Raw genomic sequence first — 13,887 nt, forward strand, 5'->3', positions numbered from 1 at the left:
CATGTATGGAAAAGTACACGTGGAAAACAGTAATGTAAAATAATTTAATTCATCAAAACATAAAAACTTGTTACAAACAAATACACAATTGCACACCAAATTGTTTTAACTGACACATTTCCTTGATAATTTACCAGTTAAAATCTTTTAGTACACTGTTAAGACGTTTCATTTTCTCCTCTGTCATCCTCTTATTGGCTTCCACCTCAAGCAACAGTTGACGCATCTCCTCCTCCACTTTGAATACCTGAAATGACAAAAAAGGGGAGTTCAGCTATTCCAGAGGACTGGGGCCAAGCCCTGTCACAAAATTGTGAATCGTTGAGTTATCCCTAAAAATATTTGCGTACTCTAATTGTATTTCAGAACGCACCCTCGATTAGGGAACAAGGATTTTGGGTACAGGCAGCACGGTTGCTGACTGGTTAACAAGCCGAGTGAGTAAAGTCTGAAAAATAAGGTACATTGTTTTGTTTATTTGACAATCTTTCACTTTTTTTCTTTTTATATTTTTTTAAAGTTCATCCATGTGATATGGCTTGATTCATTTAGTAAAACAAAGACAAAATATTAATGCAATAGTCAAACCCATCAAATTCTGAGTTGGAAAAGATGCAGATGAAAAGAGACTAGTAATCTAAGATTTTACCTTCTGATTGGCTTCTTCTATCCGATTGTGCTTGTCATTTGCCATCTGAAGCAGCTCAGCTTGATGGGCGGCTTGGAGGAATTCTAGCTGCGTGCGAAAGGCGTCGTCCATGCAGCGCAGCTTCTCTACCGCCGCTCTGAAAGACATGACACGATGGGAGTTTAATAAGGCGAGCTCCTCTTTTCAGACACCTCGCTGCAAACACACCTGTGTGCTTCGGTCAATTGTTCATTCTCTTCCAGGAGCGAGTGTTCCTTGCTGTCGAAGGTGTCCTTCATGCGCTTCACTTGGCTCTCCAGTTGAGTGAGCAGTTGAGCCTTTTCCTGCCACTTTTTCGTGGACTCGCTGAAACGAGAGAGAGGGAGTGTGAGAGGGGAATCGCATAACACCCTGGAAAATGAAACATGAACAGGACATGAGGTTGCATGCGCTTTAGGTGCTGCTTGTGCTTGCTTAATGAGTTTCTATATTTACAAGCTGCAGCTCTTTTTTAATTTTATGCTAAATGTGTTCCTTGTTTTGGACTCTTATTGAAATAATCCTGTTCACCACCGGGGGGGGTTAACCTTTGAAGCAACTGGTATTGGAACTCAAATGGTGCAATGAAACCTTTCGACATTGAATTTACCCCGTACTCAATCATGTTCTTTACGAGGAGCTGCGTCAAGCTGAGACATCTAAATTGCGCGGACGTCCATACAGGGATAGCGCTACGGGGGTGCCACTGCCTTGTGCTCGTTTGTATTTGGCTTAACTATTGTGTTCAATATTCTTTGGCCAAATTCATTTGAAACAATTTTCCTTGGTTAATAGCTTGGTAAATAGAGCCTCTTCATAAAGTAACTGAAATTACAAAAATCGATTTTTTGTGTGTCAGATAATGGATGGATAGATATCAGAGATGTGAAAAAAAGTCACTCAAGATGGTGAATTGACCTATGAACTCGTTTGACTTCTTCGACTTCGGCCTCCCTGTCCTCTAACTGTTGCTTCAGCTCCTCCTTGCGCAGGCTGAGGTGTTCGACGCGTCCTTCCAGCTCGGACAGCCGAGATGTCTCCTCCTCGAGCTGCCGCTGGAATGTCTTCTCGGCCTGGGCCTTGTCGTCGCTGAGCCTGCGGGCCTGCTCGTCGCGCTCCTGCAGCGTCTATGGAAAAGCAAGAGAGAGTAACGTACATGCTTGTATTTTAGCTTCACTTCAACTTACGTCTTTGAGTTTGCGGATGGATTCCGTTTGATCTTCTATGATTTTGCCTTTGATTTTGAGGGCATCGCGGTCCCGCTCAGTCTGCTTCTTGTGCGCCTCCACCTCAGCGCACAGGGCCTCGATCCTGGCCTCCAGTCGTCCGCGGTCCTGAGCCAGAGATGCTCCTGTGGTAAAGACATATGCAAGAAAGTGACGCATGCTGTTGGCAATTAATGATTTCCACAGAAGAGGATATGTTGTCATTTTGTGTTGGTTTGTCTGCTCATTTCTCAACTTTGTCTGTAATTTAACATGAGATAACATGTTCAGAAACTTTGAAGCTTTTTTCTATTTGGGCTTGCCGTTTTATTTCAACCTTCTTCAAATGTCCCAGTCAACGGTGCGCTTTTTATGCTCTTTTTTTCTCTCTTTCGGATCTGATTTAATAGTCTTCTTCCATCAGTTTCTTGGGCTGCCTCATTTTCGCATCCCCTATACTTTCATCTCTATCACTTCTCTACCTACACGCTCTCCTTCAGTGCTTTTCATCAGAAGGTTTCTTGTACTTTGTTTAAAATGTTGGTTACCTTCACTGACACCAGGATGTATTCATTTTTTATTCATTCTTTTCTAGTCACTCCAGATATGCATATCTCATGCATTTCCATTACAACGAGGCTCATTTCATCTACTTCAATCAATACATGATGGCTGGTCTAACTTTATACATTTATCTTTTCATTTTATGGGAACTCTTCTGTCACAAATTAACTTCTCAATTCTCCCAGTTTCATCTACCATCAAGCTAAGATATTTCAAAGAGATTACCCTTTTTAGGTTGACAGCATCTTATTGCATTGAACAATTGTTCAGAAGCTTAGGTTTTAATTTGAGGATTTTATGATTAAAAATGCAGAAATAAATGTCTCATGAGACCTCTTAAATTTAGGTAAAACTCCTCAAATAGAACAATGTCAAAATTATCTATAAAATTTTGAAATTTAATTTTGAAAAATATCTAATTTCTCTTTTTAATTTTTTTTCTTAATTTTCATAAGATTTTCCCAAAACGTACAATGATTTTATCTATAAATAAAGCAAAGAACAGACCTGGTATATCACTAAACTGATCATCAAACTTTGATGCCATACTACACCCACATCAGATGGCGAGTAAACAAAAAAAACATACAATGCCTATCAGTCTAGAATACTTGCTCCTGAGTGGCAATCATTTAGGCAAATTTCCAAGTAGGTGTTTGTAGATGTGTCATGCAATTCACCCACATTGTATGCTTCAAACCAAAAGGTTCAACTTCAGGCAATGATTCTTAGTGCTTTTTCATGCGCCCCTGCCATGATAAAACGTGTGCAACTGTTGTCAGTGACAATTTTCTGTTCATCTACCTTGCTGAGCGAGCTCTTGTCCCCAGAGCTTCCTCTCTGCCCTGAGTCCATCGATGACAGACTCCTGCGCGCCTAGCTGGGACGACAGTCGCGCTTTGTCCTTCTTGAGCGCCTCCAGTTGAAGGCGCATACGGCGGTCCTGATCCAGCTCGATCTCCAGAGCCTGAGCGCGCCTCTGTAAATTGACGGAGCAATTTCACCAGTCTATCCATTCATCTTATGAGCTTTTGATTTTAGCAACTCGGTTACCTTGAACTCAGATATAGCGTCTCTCTTGGCATTGATGAGCTCTGAGATGCGGCTCTTCTGCTCCTTGACCAACGTTGTGAGCTCCTGCACAAGGGAGGCGGATTTCTTCTCCGCCTGCTGCGAGTGAGCCAGCGTCGCTCGGAGCTCAGGCAGTTCTGCCGTCATTTGATCGCATGCCTTCTGTACCTACAAGAAGGGCAGAGAAATGATGGGATGACTCAATAACCCTCAAGCTACGGTGGTATTACAGTACTTCTATGACACATTGATATTTATAAGCAGACCTCAGAGAAGCGCGTAGCCTCAATGGTGAGCGCCATGCGGAATTCGTCCTCCAGGGCCGCGTAAGCTTTCTTGCTCTCCTCCACACTGTTCTTCAAATCGGACTCTCTCTGAATGTAAGTTTGCCTCTCAGACGCCACTTCTCTTGCCACTGCAGCCAGGAAGTCCGTTCCGCCCGGCTGCAGCCGCATCTCCAGCTGCTTTCTAGGGACACAAAGTATGTTTAAATGACGAGTTGCGAGTCTTTTTTGTTTTTATGGTAAAAGAGAGGGCTTAAAAATTAACGTTTTAGAAGTCAGGAGGAGGCGCACCTGTGCTCTTGTTCCCGACATGCCAGCAGCTCGTGCAGCTGCTGGACTTTGGCTCTCTGGACATCCAACTCGCGGCTCAGCGCAGCCACCTTGTTCTCCAGCTCCTGCTGCCGCTTCATCTGAAAGAGGAAACAGCAAATCATATTTGGATTTTTGAAAGCTTGACACCTTCATTGACACTTGACTTACAAATTAATTTTAAATGAGTCAGTCTAACACCATTTTTTCTACACTGTTATTTTATGTATTACATACTGTACATTGCTACTATTAGCTGGCAACCAGTTCAGGGCATACCCTGCCTCTTCCCCAAGACAATTGGGATAGACTGACTCCAGTACACTCGCCAAACAAGTAAGGATAAGCGGTATAGAAAATAGCTAAATCGATAGTAGATATTATTTAATTTTTATGTGATAACATTGATAACATAACACTGTGACTGACTGTTCAGTGTGTAGTCAGCAAAGACCAGCAACCCGTGACCCTGAACAGGATAAGTGGTGTTAAAAATGGATGGATGGATTATAAATTATTCATTATGTATTGTATTATACAGGGTTTGGAGATACAGTCAGAAAGGCCAGACTGAGATGGTTTGGACATGTCCAGAGAAGACATAGTGAGGATATTGTCAGAAGGATGCTGAGTTTCCAAGTGCCAGGCAAGAGGTCTAGAGGAAGACCAAAGAGGAGGTTTGTGGCTGTAGTTAAAGAGGACATGAAAGTAGTTGGGGTGAGAGCAGAGGATGCAGAGGACAGGGTTAGATGGAGGCAACTGATTCGCTGTGGCGACCCCTGAAGGGAAAAGCCGAAAGGAAAGAAGATTGTATTATACAGGTATATTTATAATCTTCAATCGTAAAGGAGGTCATAACAAAAAAATTAAAAGCTATTGAAAATGCTATTTTTGATTACATTTATATTTTAAGATAAATATACAAAATGCAACGCTCAATGAAAAAAAATCTGAAAAATACAGTATCACAGCAATGAAGATATTAGACTAACCTTAAATGTTCAAATGTGATGGATGGAGCTAATTGTTCAGTGTGTTCTCTCGTACCTCTTGAGCCTGCTGGCGAGCTCGCAGCGCCTCCCCGTGGGCCACGTCCTCCTCGAGTCGCCGGAGTGAGTGTTTGTGACGCTCCTCACTGCAGCGAGCCTGTTCCAGCTGCTGGCTCAGTGAGCGGCACCTCCCGTCCAGCTGCTCCACTCTCGTCTCCAGCTCGCATCGTCCCGAGCGCTCCTTCAGCAGCAAGTCTTTTAGCCTGGAGGGAGACGTAGAGTCACCTCACATATGTGGACGTGATTAACGTGCGTGCCACCATTAAGGCAGCAAGGGCAAAGATTGATGAAGTCCATAGTGCTGGCATATGCTTGCCACAATGCATTTAATTAGGATCATACTGGAGATTTATCTGTGCAGCACACAGAGAGACTGGCTTCTCTCGCAGTGCAGCTGGAAGTGACTCAGCCAAATTACATCACAGTTTAGAGGGCAAGAGATTTCAATATTTGGAAGTGGAGTCTCAAAGAGTGGCGCAATTTGGAGCTCGATCAAAATCCTCCAGACTGGAATCAAACAAAACTTGGAAGGTCAAACCATTGTGTCACCATTTCAACTGAAACACCGCATATCATTTCTGCATTTTCACCCATTCCAATCGAAGTAAGCAACGACCTGATAGTCGGACGTCTCTGAAATATTATCTTGAGCAAATACATCATCACATTGGGTGTCTTCGGAGTGAGTTTTCCTCAAAAGCGGGTATAGTAACTAGTATCTAAAGGCCCCTTGCACTCTCATCTCTATCTTTTCTTTAGTTGGTCACTCACTATACCTTAAATTGAGCACATAAACATCTTATCAGATGTTAACATCCACGACTTCTAAAAATGATCCAGACTTTTTCCTGCATCATCTTAGAAGTTTACCACCCATTCTTTGTCTGGCACCAACCCCACAAGGAGCCTCAGCTACCTGTATGACCTCTACTGGAATCTTCCATCACACATCTGCTTTTTGTCAAGCTGGGCGGCTATAACAGGTAACATGGCGTTCAGAACATACTCAACATTTAAATTATGTACCCTTATGACTTATTTTTAAGCGTCCTTGGGTCCATTGATGGGTGTTATAGAATTCTAGGCTATTATTATTTGTTTATTAATAGCACCAGCAGTTACTGCTTCTGGCCACTCATGTATGGCAGTTATTGAAAATGTTACTTGAAACATGGCCAATGTAGTTTTTACAAGTTTCCGAATGGACACAGCTGGAGCCTGGAACAGATTCATTCACTTCACACAGTGCAGTTAAGACAAACCAACTTAACAACAACAACATATTGGGACCAAATGTCAGTGTGATGTTGTCCAGGTTCAACTACAGAACCAGATTATCAAACCACAAAATGAATACTTCTCTCACAATATCAATCAATTCAGCTGTTGAACTGTGCATGCGTAACTAGTGTGGCATCTCGTACCTGTCAGTGGTGTGCATGGCCATACTCTGCAGGTCTTTCTCCTCGCTGACCTTTGTCTTCAGGCACTTGAGTTCATCCGTCAACTTGGTGACAGCTTGCTCAGCCTTCCAGCGCCTCTCTCTCTCCTGGTCCCGCTCCTCCACAATAGCCTGGCGCAAATGCAGATTCAAGGGTGTCAGGACATAAGCCGGATAAAGTGAAATCACACATTCACAACAGACCTTATAGGTTTCTTCCTCAGTAGACTTGCATTTTACATTGATTGGCTCCTTGCCGGCTCTCAGTGTGACCCTTCTCGTTGGAACTGATGCGTCAATGCCCCCTTTGGTGGTGGCAGAAGACCACCTGACAGAAGACTTTGGAACCCTCTGTTTAGGATTCTCTTGATCACTGTGCAGAATAGAAAATGAAGGGAATCAAACAGAATGAAAACTTTACTACAGGCAATATTTGTAGGGGAAAAATTAATTAGTGAATTATGTAAACAAAAAAAAATACAAAACTATTTGAAAAAATAAGATTGAAAAAAACAAAATATCAAAACATAGAAAAAAGAATAGTAAAAAAAAGAAACATTTAAATTAAAATTGAAATATACAAAAGTATTGTGTCAAATACAATATTAGATGAAAATATGACAAAAAAAAAAGAAAAATCCACAAATGTTTTAACAAAATTATTTTAGATGGAAAGTACAAAGACTTGGAAAATTCGACAAAAAAATCCATCATTCATTTTCAGGCGAACACAACCTGACGTCAGTGTTGGACCTCTTCCATTAACGATTTTGTTTGGCGTGGAACCAGACCAGTCAAGTTACCGTAAATAGCAAGCAGGTGACTCTCAAACTCTGAATGGAGTTTGGTGGTGACATTTTAATGTGATTTTCTTATTGACTTTGAAGTTCTCACTGAAAATTAATGAAGCTCATGTGTCAATCATTGTCAGGAAAATCTCACCTTTTTCGAATCTCCCCACCAGAAGACATGGGCTGAATTACATTAAAAGTGAAATTGAAATATGCGTGGTGTGGTGCCAAGAAGAGCACCCACTAGACAACAACATGCATCTTTAACTGGAGCAAAAAAAAAAAAAAAAAAGAAATCACCTGTCTGATATCTTGCTCATCCTCGCCATTGTGGGCTTACGATATTTTGGAATGGCGGCGTGAGCGCTGTTTTCCTTGCCGCTGTCGCATTCGCTTTCCGACGTGCGGTCCGGGTCATTTGTGGCCTTCCGTGTTTTTAGCGTAGAGTCGCTAGGCTGACTGGACTTGTGCCTTGCAGAAGCCTGAGTAAAATCACAAATAAGAATGAGTCAATGAATTGTTGTTCACCCTCATTTAAAACTTACAAAGTGTGATCTAATTATCATAATCTAAAATTTTGAACATTCGTTTCTGTAAGTGTGCAGTGGTACCGCAACTTATTGAGCCACATGACCTGTTTTTTTTAAGATAGGAAGCTGTGGGTCAGCCAATTTTCGTAGCAATACTGGCAGCAAACGTCCAGGCAGCAGTTTGGCAGATGCTGTGCACTTAACCGATGTAGATTAACCTTCCATCCATTATCTGAACCGCTTCTCCTCACAAGGGTCAAGGGTGTGCTGGAGACTATCCCAGCGGTCTTCGGGCAGTAGGCGGGGTACACCCTGGACCCTACATTAATTTTGTCTCACTAAATTCATTTTTATTCTTTGGCTTTTGACTCAGCATGAGACTTGGTTTTTGGTTTCACTGTTTTGGTGCTTTTTCTCCATTGTTAATTAGTTTCATTGCTTGTCCTATTTTTTCTGCATGTACAGCACTTTGCAGCGGTTGTTGTCTTAAATTGCTTTATAAATACAGTCGAGTTGATTTGAGCAACATATGCACACAGTATCAAGTGCACATAAAGTTTTAATGCGCTATAAATAAGTGAATTATTTTTCACTAAATATTATCATTAAATACCACAATAAATAAATAAAATACTACACATAAAAGTATTCCTCCAACCTTAGAATGTGTATTGTTAAAAACAAAGCACCTGCTGAACAAGGCAGGACACCTGCTGCTCCAATTTTTTGACCCGCTCTTCGTTAATGGCCAGTGTTCGGTCAACATCTACCGAGTGGACCCGCTGTTGCTGGTGCTGCTGCCGGCCGCGCTGCCAGTCAGGTGCTGCCACTTGATTGCCAAAAGGTTCAGGGGCGACGCTCTGTCTGAAGTGGGTCAGTACTTCCCTGACACTGGGTGTGGTCAGAAGAGCGTCCTATAACAAGGAAGACATTTTTTTGCAAATAACTAGAGATGAAACAGTTTGAACATTTTTGTCATTTGTCAGACAAAAAAAAAATGACAATATTACACAGGATAGAAACTGACCAAAAATACAAATATATTAGAATATAATAACAGATATTTGGACAAAATTAACAAATATTAGATAAAATGTGAAACATTACAAAAATAAAATAGTGGAGAAAATATGGCAAAAAAATACAAAACTATTAGACAAAATATAAAAATATTGTATGAAAATTGAAAACTACACCAATCTTAAAAAAAAATCTCATTAAGAAGAAACATTTATTAATCAGACAAAAGGATGCAAAAATATTAGACAAGATAGAAAACATCAGAAAATTAGAAATAGCAAACATTGAGACAAAAAAGACAAAGACTAAATACCAAATATGATATAAAAATGGTTGGAAAAAAACTATTACAAAAAACAAAACTACGAGACATAAAATATCTGTGTATGTATATATGTATTGGAGGAAAAATACAGATACCTTTAAAAAAATCCTAAAAACAGGAGAAAAAGGATTACAAAAACAACGTGAAAATATTAACAATATATAAAAAATAAAAATACAGTGGAAAATAATACCAAATATTTATAGAAGAATTTGTAAATTAAATTAAATATCCATTATCACATAACAATTTGAAAGTAGTTGAAATATATATATATATATATATATAACAAAATAAAAAATATATATAACAAAAACATTACACATAAAATTAAAAAATATTAGATGAAAAATATACTCTTATTACAAAATACACTTTGATTAAAGATTTGCATCTGCTTCTTTCACCAACTGTTTGCTATCGCAGCACACATCTGAATGAAAAATCTCTTGATGACTACTTTCAGAGGAGTAACTGTAATTAAAATGTGGAACGACAAAACATTTCCTCTCTGCAGTCCGTACATTTCCGGAACCTCTGTACTGTTTTCTAAAAGATGTATGTGCATTTTATTTAAAATGTTTGATCACTGTATATTGTTTTTTCATCGAAACGCAATAAAACAAGAGGTGTATTTACACTCACCGCTTCATTGTTGCTTGCATCGGAAAACAGGAGGAGGTCCACATAGTTCTCCAGCCCTGGTATGTCACACGGACTGTCAGTCAGTGAATATGACGACTGTCCGAGACGATCCAGGCCATCGAGAAATGACACTTGTGGCAGCGATTGCATCACTATCTCATGATAACCTGTGACAAAACATACAGGTAGCGCTCTGTGCCACAAATAGGAAATTAATACGGCAGAACCTCTGAAGTTGAATTCCTCTTAGCTCATATAAATCTGGAAAACGTAGCTTTTTCTTTGGCTTATGTCACCACAAAGTGGTACCAGTGATGGAAAGGAGGACAATAACCACAGAATTCTATTCAACAATCTCCTCAAATAATGACCTGCGCTCCAGAATACACAGTGCCTCAATTAAACACAGTGCGTGTCATCCAGTTCAATAAATGAATACACACCAGAAACTTTGATTTGTGTGAGTGTGGAAGATTTCCCGGCACTTCAACAAAGGGTTTGAACAACCCAAAAATAACCACATACTGTGATTTTTTTTCCCAGTGCAAAGGGCTTTCTTGCATAAAAGTTACCATTAAAGGGTGACAAAAAAACTGCTGAACAGCTAACAATTATTAAGTGCAATAAGTAATTTTGTAATTTTTTTCCATAACAATCAAGTCACTCAGAATTGTACTATAATTTAGCTACCGGGTTTGTCCTGCATGTCATTCCAAAGTCGCAAAAAATTATTAGCCCTACTCACATAGTATAACGGAGTATAAGACCCAGCAGAAGTGTGACTAAAACATGTCTGCCATCTAGTGGTGAATGGTGATATCACAAATTAAAATTATACAGTGCAACCAGGTTATTCGTTAGGAATAGGGACTGAGCCTGTCTGCAAATAGCGAAAATCCGTATATAACTGACGTCCATTGAAATGCATATGGGATTTGTTCCCCATAATAATAAAAATAAAAACATTGAAAAAAGTAGTGAAAAAAATTTTGTAACAATGCGAGTGCCGAGATGCGAGCAAGCAGGGGTCCACTGTAGCGGAGCAAATGTGTTTCTAATCACAATCACCGGCGATGAAAAAAAAAAGAGTGCAGTCATGGGTCACCTGTTGCCCATCCCTGATCCATGCCAATTACTTACAATGACAGGCAGAACAATTACATCTGACATTGAGTACCGAGGTTTGTGAGTAAATTGAAACAAGATCATCATTTTGGCGACATAAGGGTTGGGAAATTATGTTGCGAAGATATTTATGGTGAAGCAGCTTCCCAGAACAAACGTCAAAGGAACCTATTGTAATGACAGTCACGGTCTCACCTGGAGTTGTGCACAGCGGGTTGTCCTTGCCGCCGCGGCTCAAAAGCACCTCTCTCAACCCCTGCAATCCCAGCAGGCACTGCAGGAGGTGCTCAACACTGCCAAGGTGGTTGCTATGGAGACTGAGGTGCTTGAGCTTGCGTCCGGGGCCGTGGAGATGCAATAGGCCTGGCAGGCATATCACAATCAACATGAGTGCCAATAAAAGACAATCGGGATCCTGAAAGTCCCTCCTGAACTCACCGCTGAGGTCTTTTATCTGATTGAAGGACAAATCTAACCGAGTTAAATTCACAAGGCCCGTCAGTCCTGTCAGTCACAAAAGAGTTATGAAAAAAACAACAATCATTCCAGCAGAAATGCCCTCTAGTGCCGTTTACTTGTGGTACACAAAAAGAATAATTGAAATCACTACAGTGGTGCCTTGAAATATGACTTTAATTTGTTTAGTGGTCACATTGAAAACTCTCAATGAACGGAAAGACCATTGATACTTGGGCCTACTCCGTTACTGTATTTTAATGTTGGTGATTCAGAATTTTTTGCTATGTGATAATGCCATTACGTCCTGAAACTGTGTTTAAAATGTGTTCCATTGTAAGCAAATATTGTTCAAAAACACAAGCCATTCTTGAACATAGCACAAGTTGCTCTCAAATAAAACACTTTTTAGAGTAATTGAAAGACCGTGTTTCTCTAAAGGTCTTACCATTCACTTTTCTTAAATGAAACCTGTGACACAAGGGATTTATAACCACCTCTCCATATTGCTGACATGGCCCCCACCTGGTAGGTACGTCAACCGGGGCTAGTGAGGCAGTATCAGCGCATTTCTACGAGTACTAGTACTGTACAGAAGTACAGCAGCAATACTGGTCATTATGTTAGTACTTGGAAAATACTTAACAGTAGCTGTAAATATTTTTGAGGTGGTACCTAGTGTAAAAAAATGGAGAACAGCTGATCTTGTTTATAGTGAAGTGGGGCTCACCCTCAACCTTGGTGATGGCATTGCAGGACAAATTCAAAGTCCTCAGAGCTGTGAGAGTAGCGAGACCCTCAATTTTAGCAATGCAGTTGGAGGAGAGGTCCAAGTGTCTCAGGAGCCACGCCGATGTCAGGCCTTCGATCCTGGGGATGCGGTTGCAGTGCAGGTTAAGCGATGTGATGGTGGGAGTCAGTGGAACCTCCAGCAAGCTACACAAGAAGAAACATTGCATTCTTTATTCCTTTAGCAAATATAAAAGTGTAAAAGGAGGGTTGTTTGCAGGCTAAAGAACAACTTGCACCCAAAAAAACAGCCAAACACTAACCACAAAAGCTGTACAAAATACTATATTAACCCACTCCGCACAACCAACACATGCACACGCACGCACACGCACGCACACACACACCCACGCGCAAAAACATGAAAAAAATAGCTGCAAAATACACAAATATTATAAATTAAAATCAAATATATTTGCTGCATAACACACACACACACACACACAAAATCTGAAAAATACAGAAATTTGAATAGATCAAAACAAACATGTTCAGCCAAAACTATAAAACTTAAAAATAATAATAATAATAAAATAGAACTATACCAGCTGAAAAACACACAATGAACAAAAATACAACTAATAAACAAGACCAAAATATTACAACAAATATTAAACATTGAGTAAATTTACAAAATATTTAAATGACAAAATGCACAGATATTTTAAGATAAAATTATTACATATCGATATGCTAGATATTCATAAAGTTTACAAAATAATTTGTCTCAAACGTTATTAGAATTTAAATATGACAATAATGTTAGTAAAAGGCAGTAATATTTTTTTAAATCCTCCTAAAAAAGGACACAAACATAGACAAAAATATGAAAACTACAAAACTAAAAGTTATACATATATTAGACAAACATGCAAAATATTTCAAACATCAATTTTACAAAAGAAAATACTGGGGGGGGGTTAAAAAATACAAAATACAGTATTAGACAAATGCAACATTTGTAGTTATCTTTTGTTGACTCTTACAAGCATTTTATTGAGTTTATAATCACTCGTTTGCTTCGTCGATGAAAATGACAACTTATACCAGCATGCATTCGTGTTATAACAAGTTTAAAACACCTAACTAGTATTAAATTATGGCTTGCTACAAGAATGCGGCATTGTCAAGCGATATTGATACCACGAGCTCGACTAGGTAAAAGACAATAAAGGCGCTTACCTTGAAATATTCTTGTCAATGAGACTGATTTCCTTTTCTTCCATAACATGTAGCGAATACAACTCAAAAGGTTACAGCCACAAGGGTAACGTACGTCAGCGACTATGAGAGTTCACTTTCATAACAAGTAGGAGGTCATGGGAATAAAAACGTTTAAAACTTGTCGAATAGTCAACAATCACAAGATTTGCCGCGTAATATTGTCAGGGGTGGGAAAAAGTTAGTTTCTCATTGTAATCGGGCCGTCGCTGCATTTAGAACTTGTTTTGTTTTGAGTCTCCGTGGTTGAACCAGCCGCTTCTTTCCGGTTTACGTGACGTCACAGAGTAACTTCCGGGACGAGTTTACTGCTCCGCCCACTGAAGTCGTCGGTTGGAGGATTGATAACCCAGCTGGCATCAACTAGAAAAGTATTTCTTTTGCAATAAAAAGAA

The 13,887-nt window shown here is 39.8% G+C and overlaps 1 protein-coding gene across 2 annotated transcripts; it reads right to left on the reverse strand.

Annotated features, from left to right (window-relative positions):
• Window positions 1-30: 30 nt before the first annotated feature.
• On the reverse strand, window positions 31-13,795 carry lrrcc1 (leucine rich repeat and coiled-coil centrosomal protein 1). Of its 2 annotated transcripts, none has more exons than XM_088310182.1 (19): window positions 13,454-13,795; window positions 12,213-12,418; window positions 11,465-11,530; window positions 11,222-11,389; window positions 9,902-9,957; window positions 8,601-8,825; window positions 7,682-7,863; window positions 6,795-6,963; window positions 6,574-6,722; window positions 5,148-5,352; window positions 4,083-4,201; window positions 3,774-3,975; window positions 3,490-3,675; window positions 3,241-3,415; window positions 1,855-2,018; window positions 1,586-1,794; window positions 857-994; window positions 650-785; window positions 31-247 (listed from the first exon to the last, which is right to left on the reverse strand). In XM_088310182.1, the coding sequence occupies exons 1-19, from the start codon at window positions 13,495-13,497 to the stop codon at window positions 131-133; spliced, it is 2,916 nt and encodes a 971-aa protein (XP_088166308.1). In that variant the 5' UTR covers window positions 13,498-13,795; the 3' UTR covers window positions 31-130. The 2 variants fall into 2 exon arrangements, with proteins under 2 accessions (XP_088166308.1, XP_088166307.1); XM_088310181.1 differs by having other exon boundaries at window positions 9,902-10,068.
• Between the last annotated feature and the right edge of the window lie 92 nt (window positions 13,796-13,887).

This window comes from Idiotropiscis lumnitzeri, chromosome 12 (genome assembly GCF_059441095.1).
Source record: "Idiotropiscis lumnitzeri isolate Australia: NSW breed Sydney's pygmy pipehorse chromosome 12, RoL_Ilum_1.0, whole genome shotgun sequence".
NCBI lineage: Eukaryota > Metazoa > Chordata > Actinopteri > Syngnathiformes > Syngnathidae > Idiotropiscis > Idiotropiscis lumnitzeri.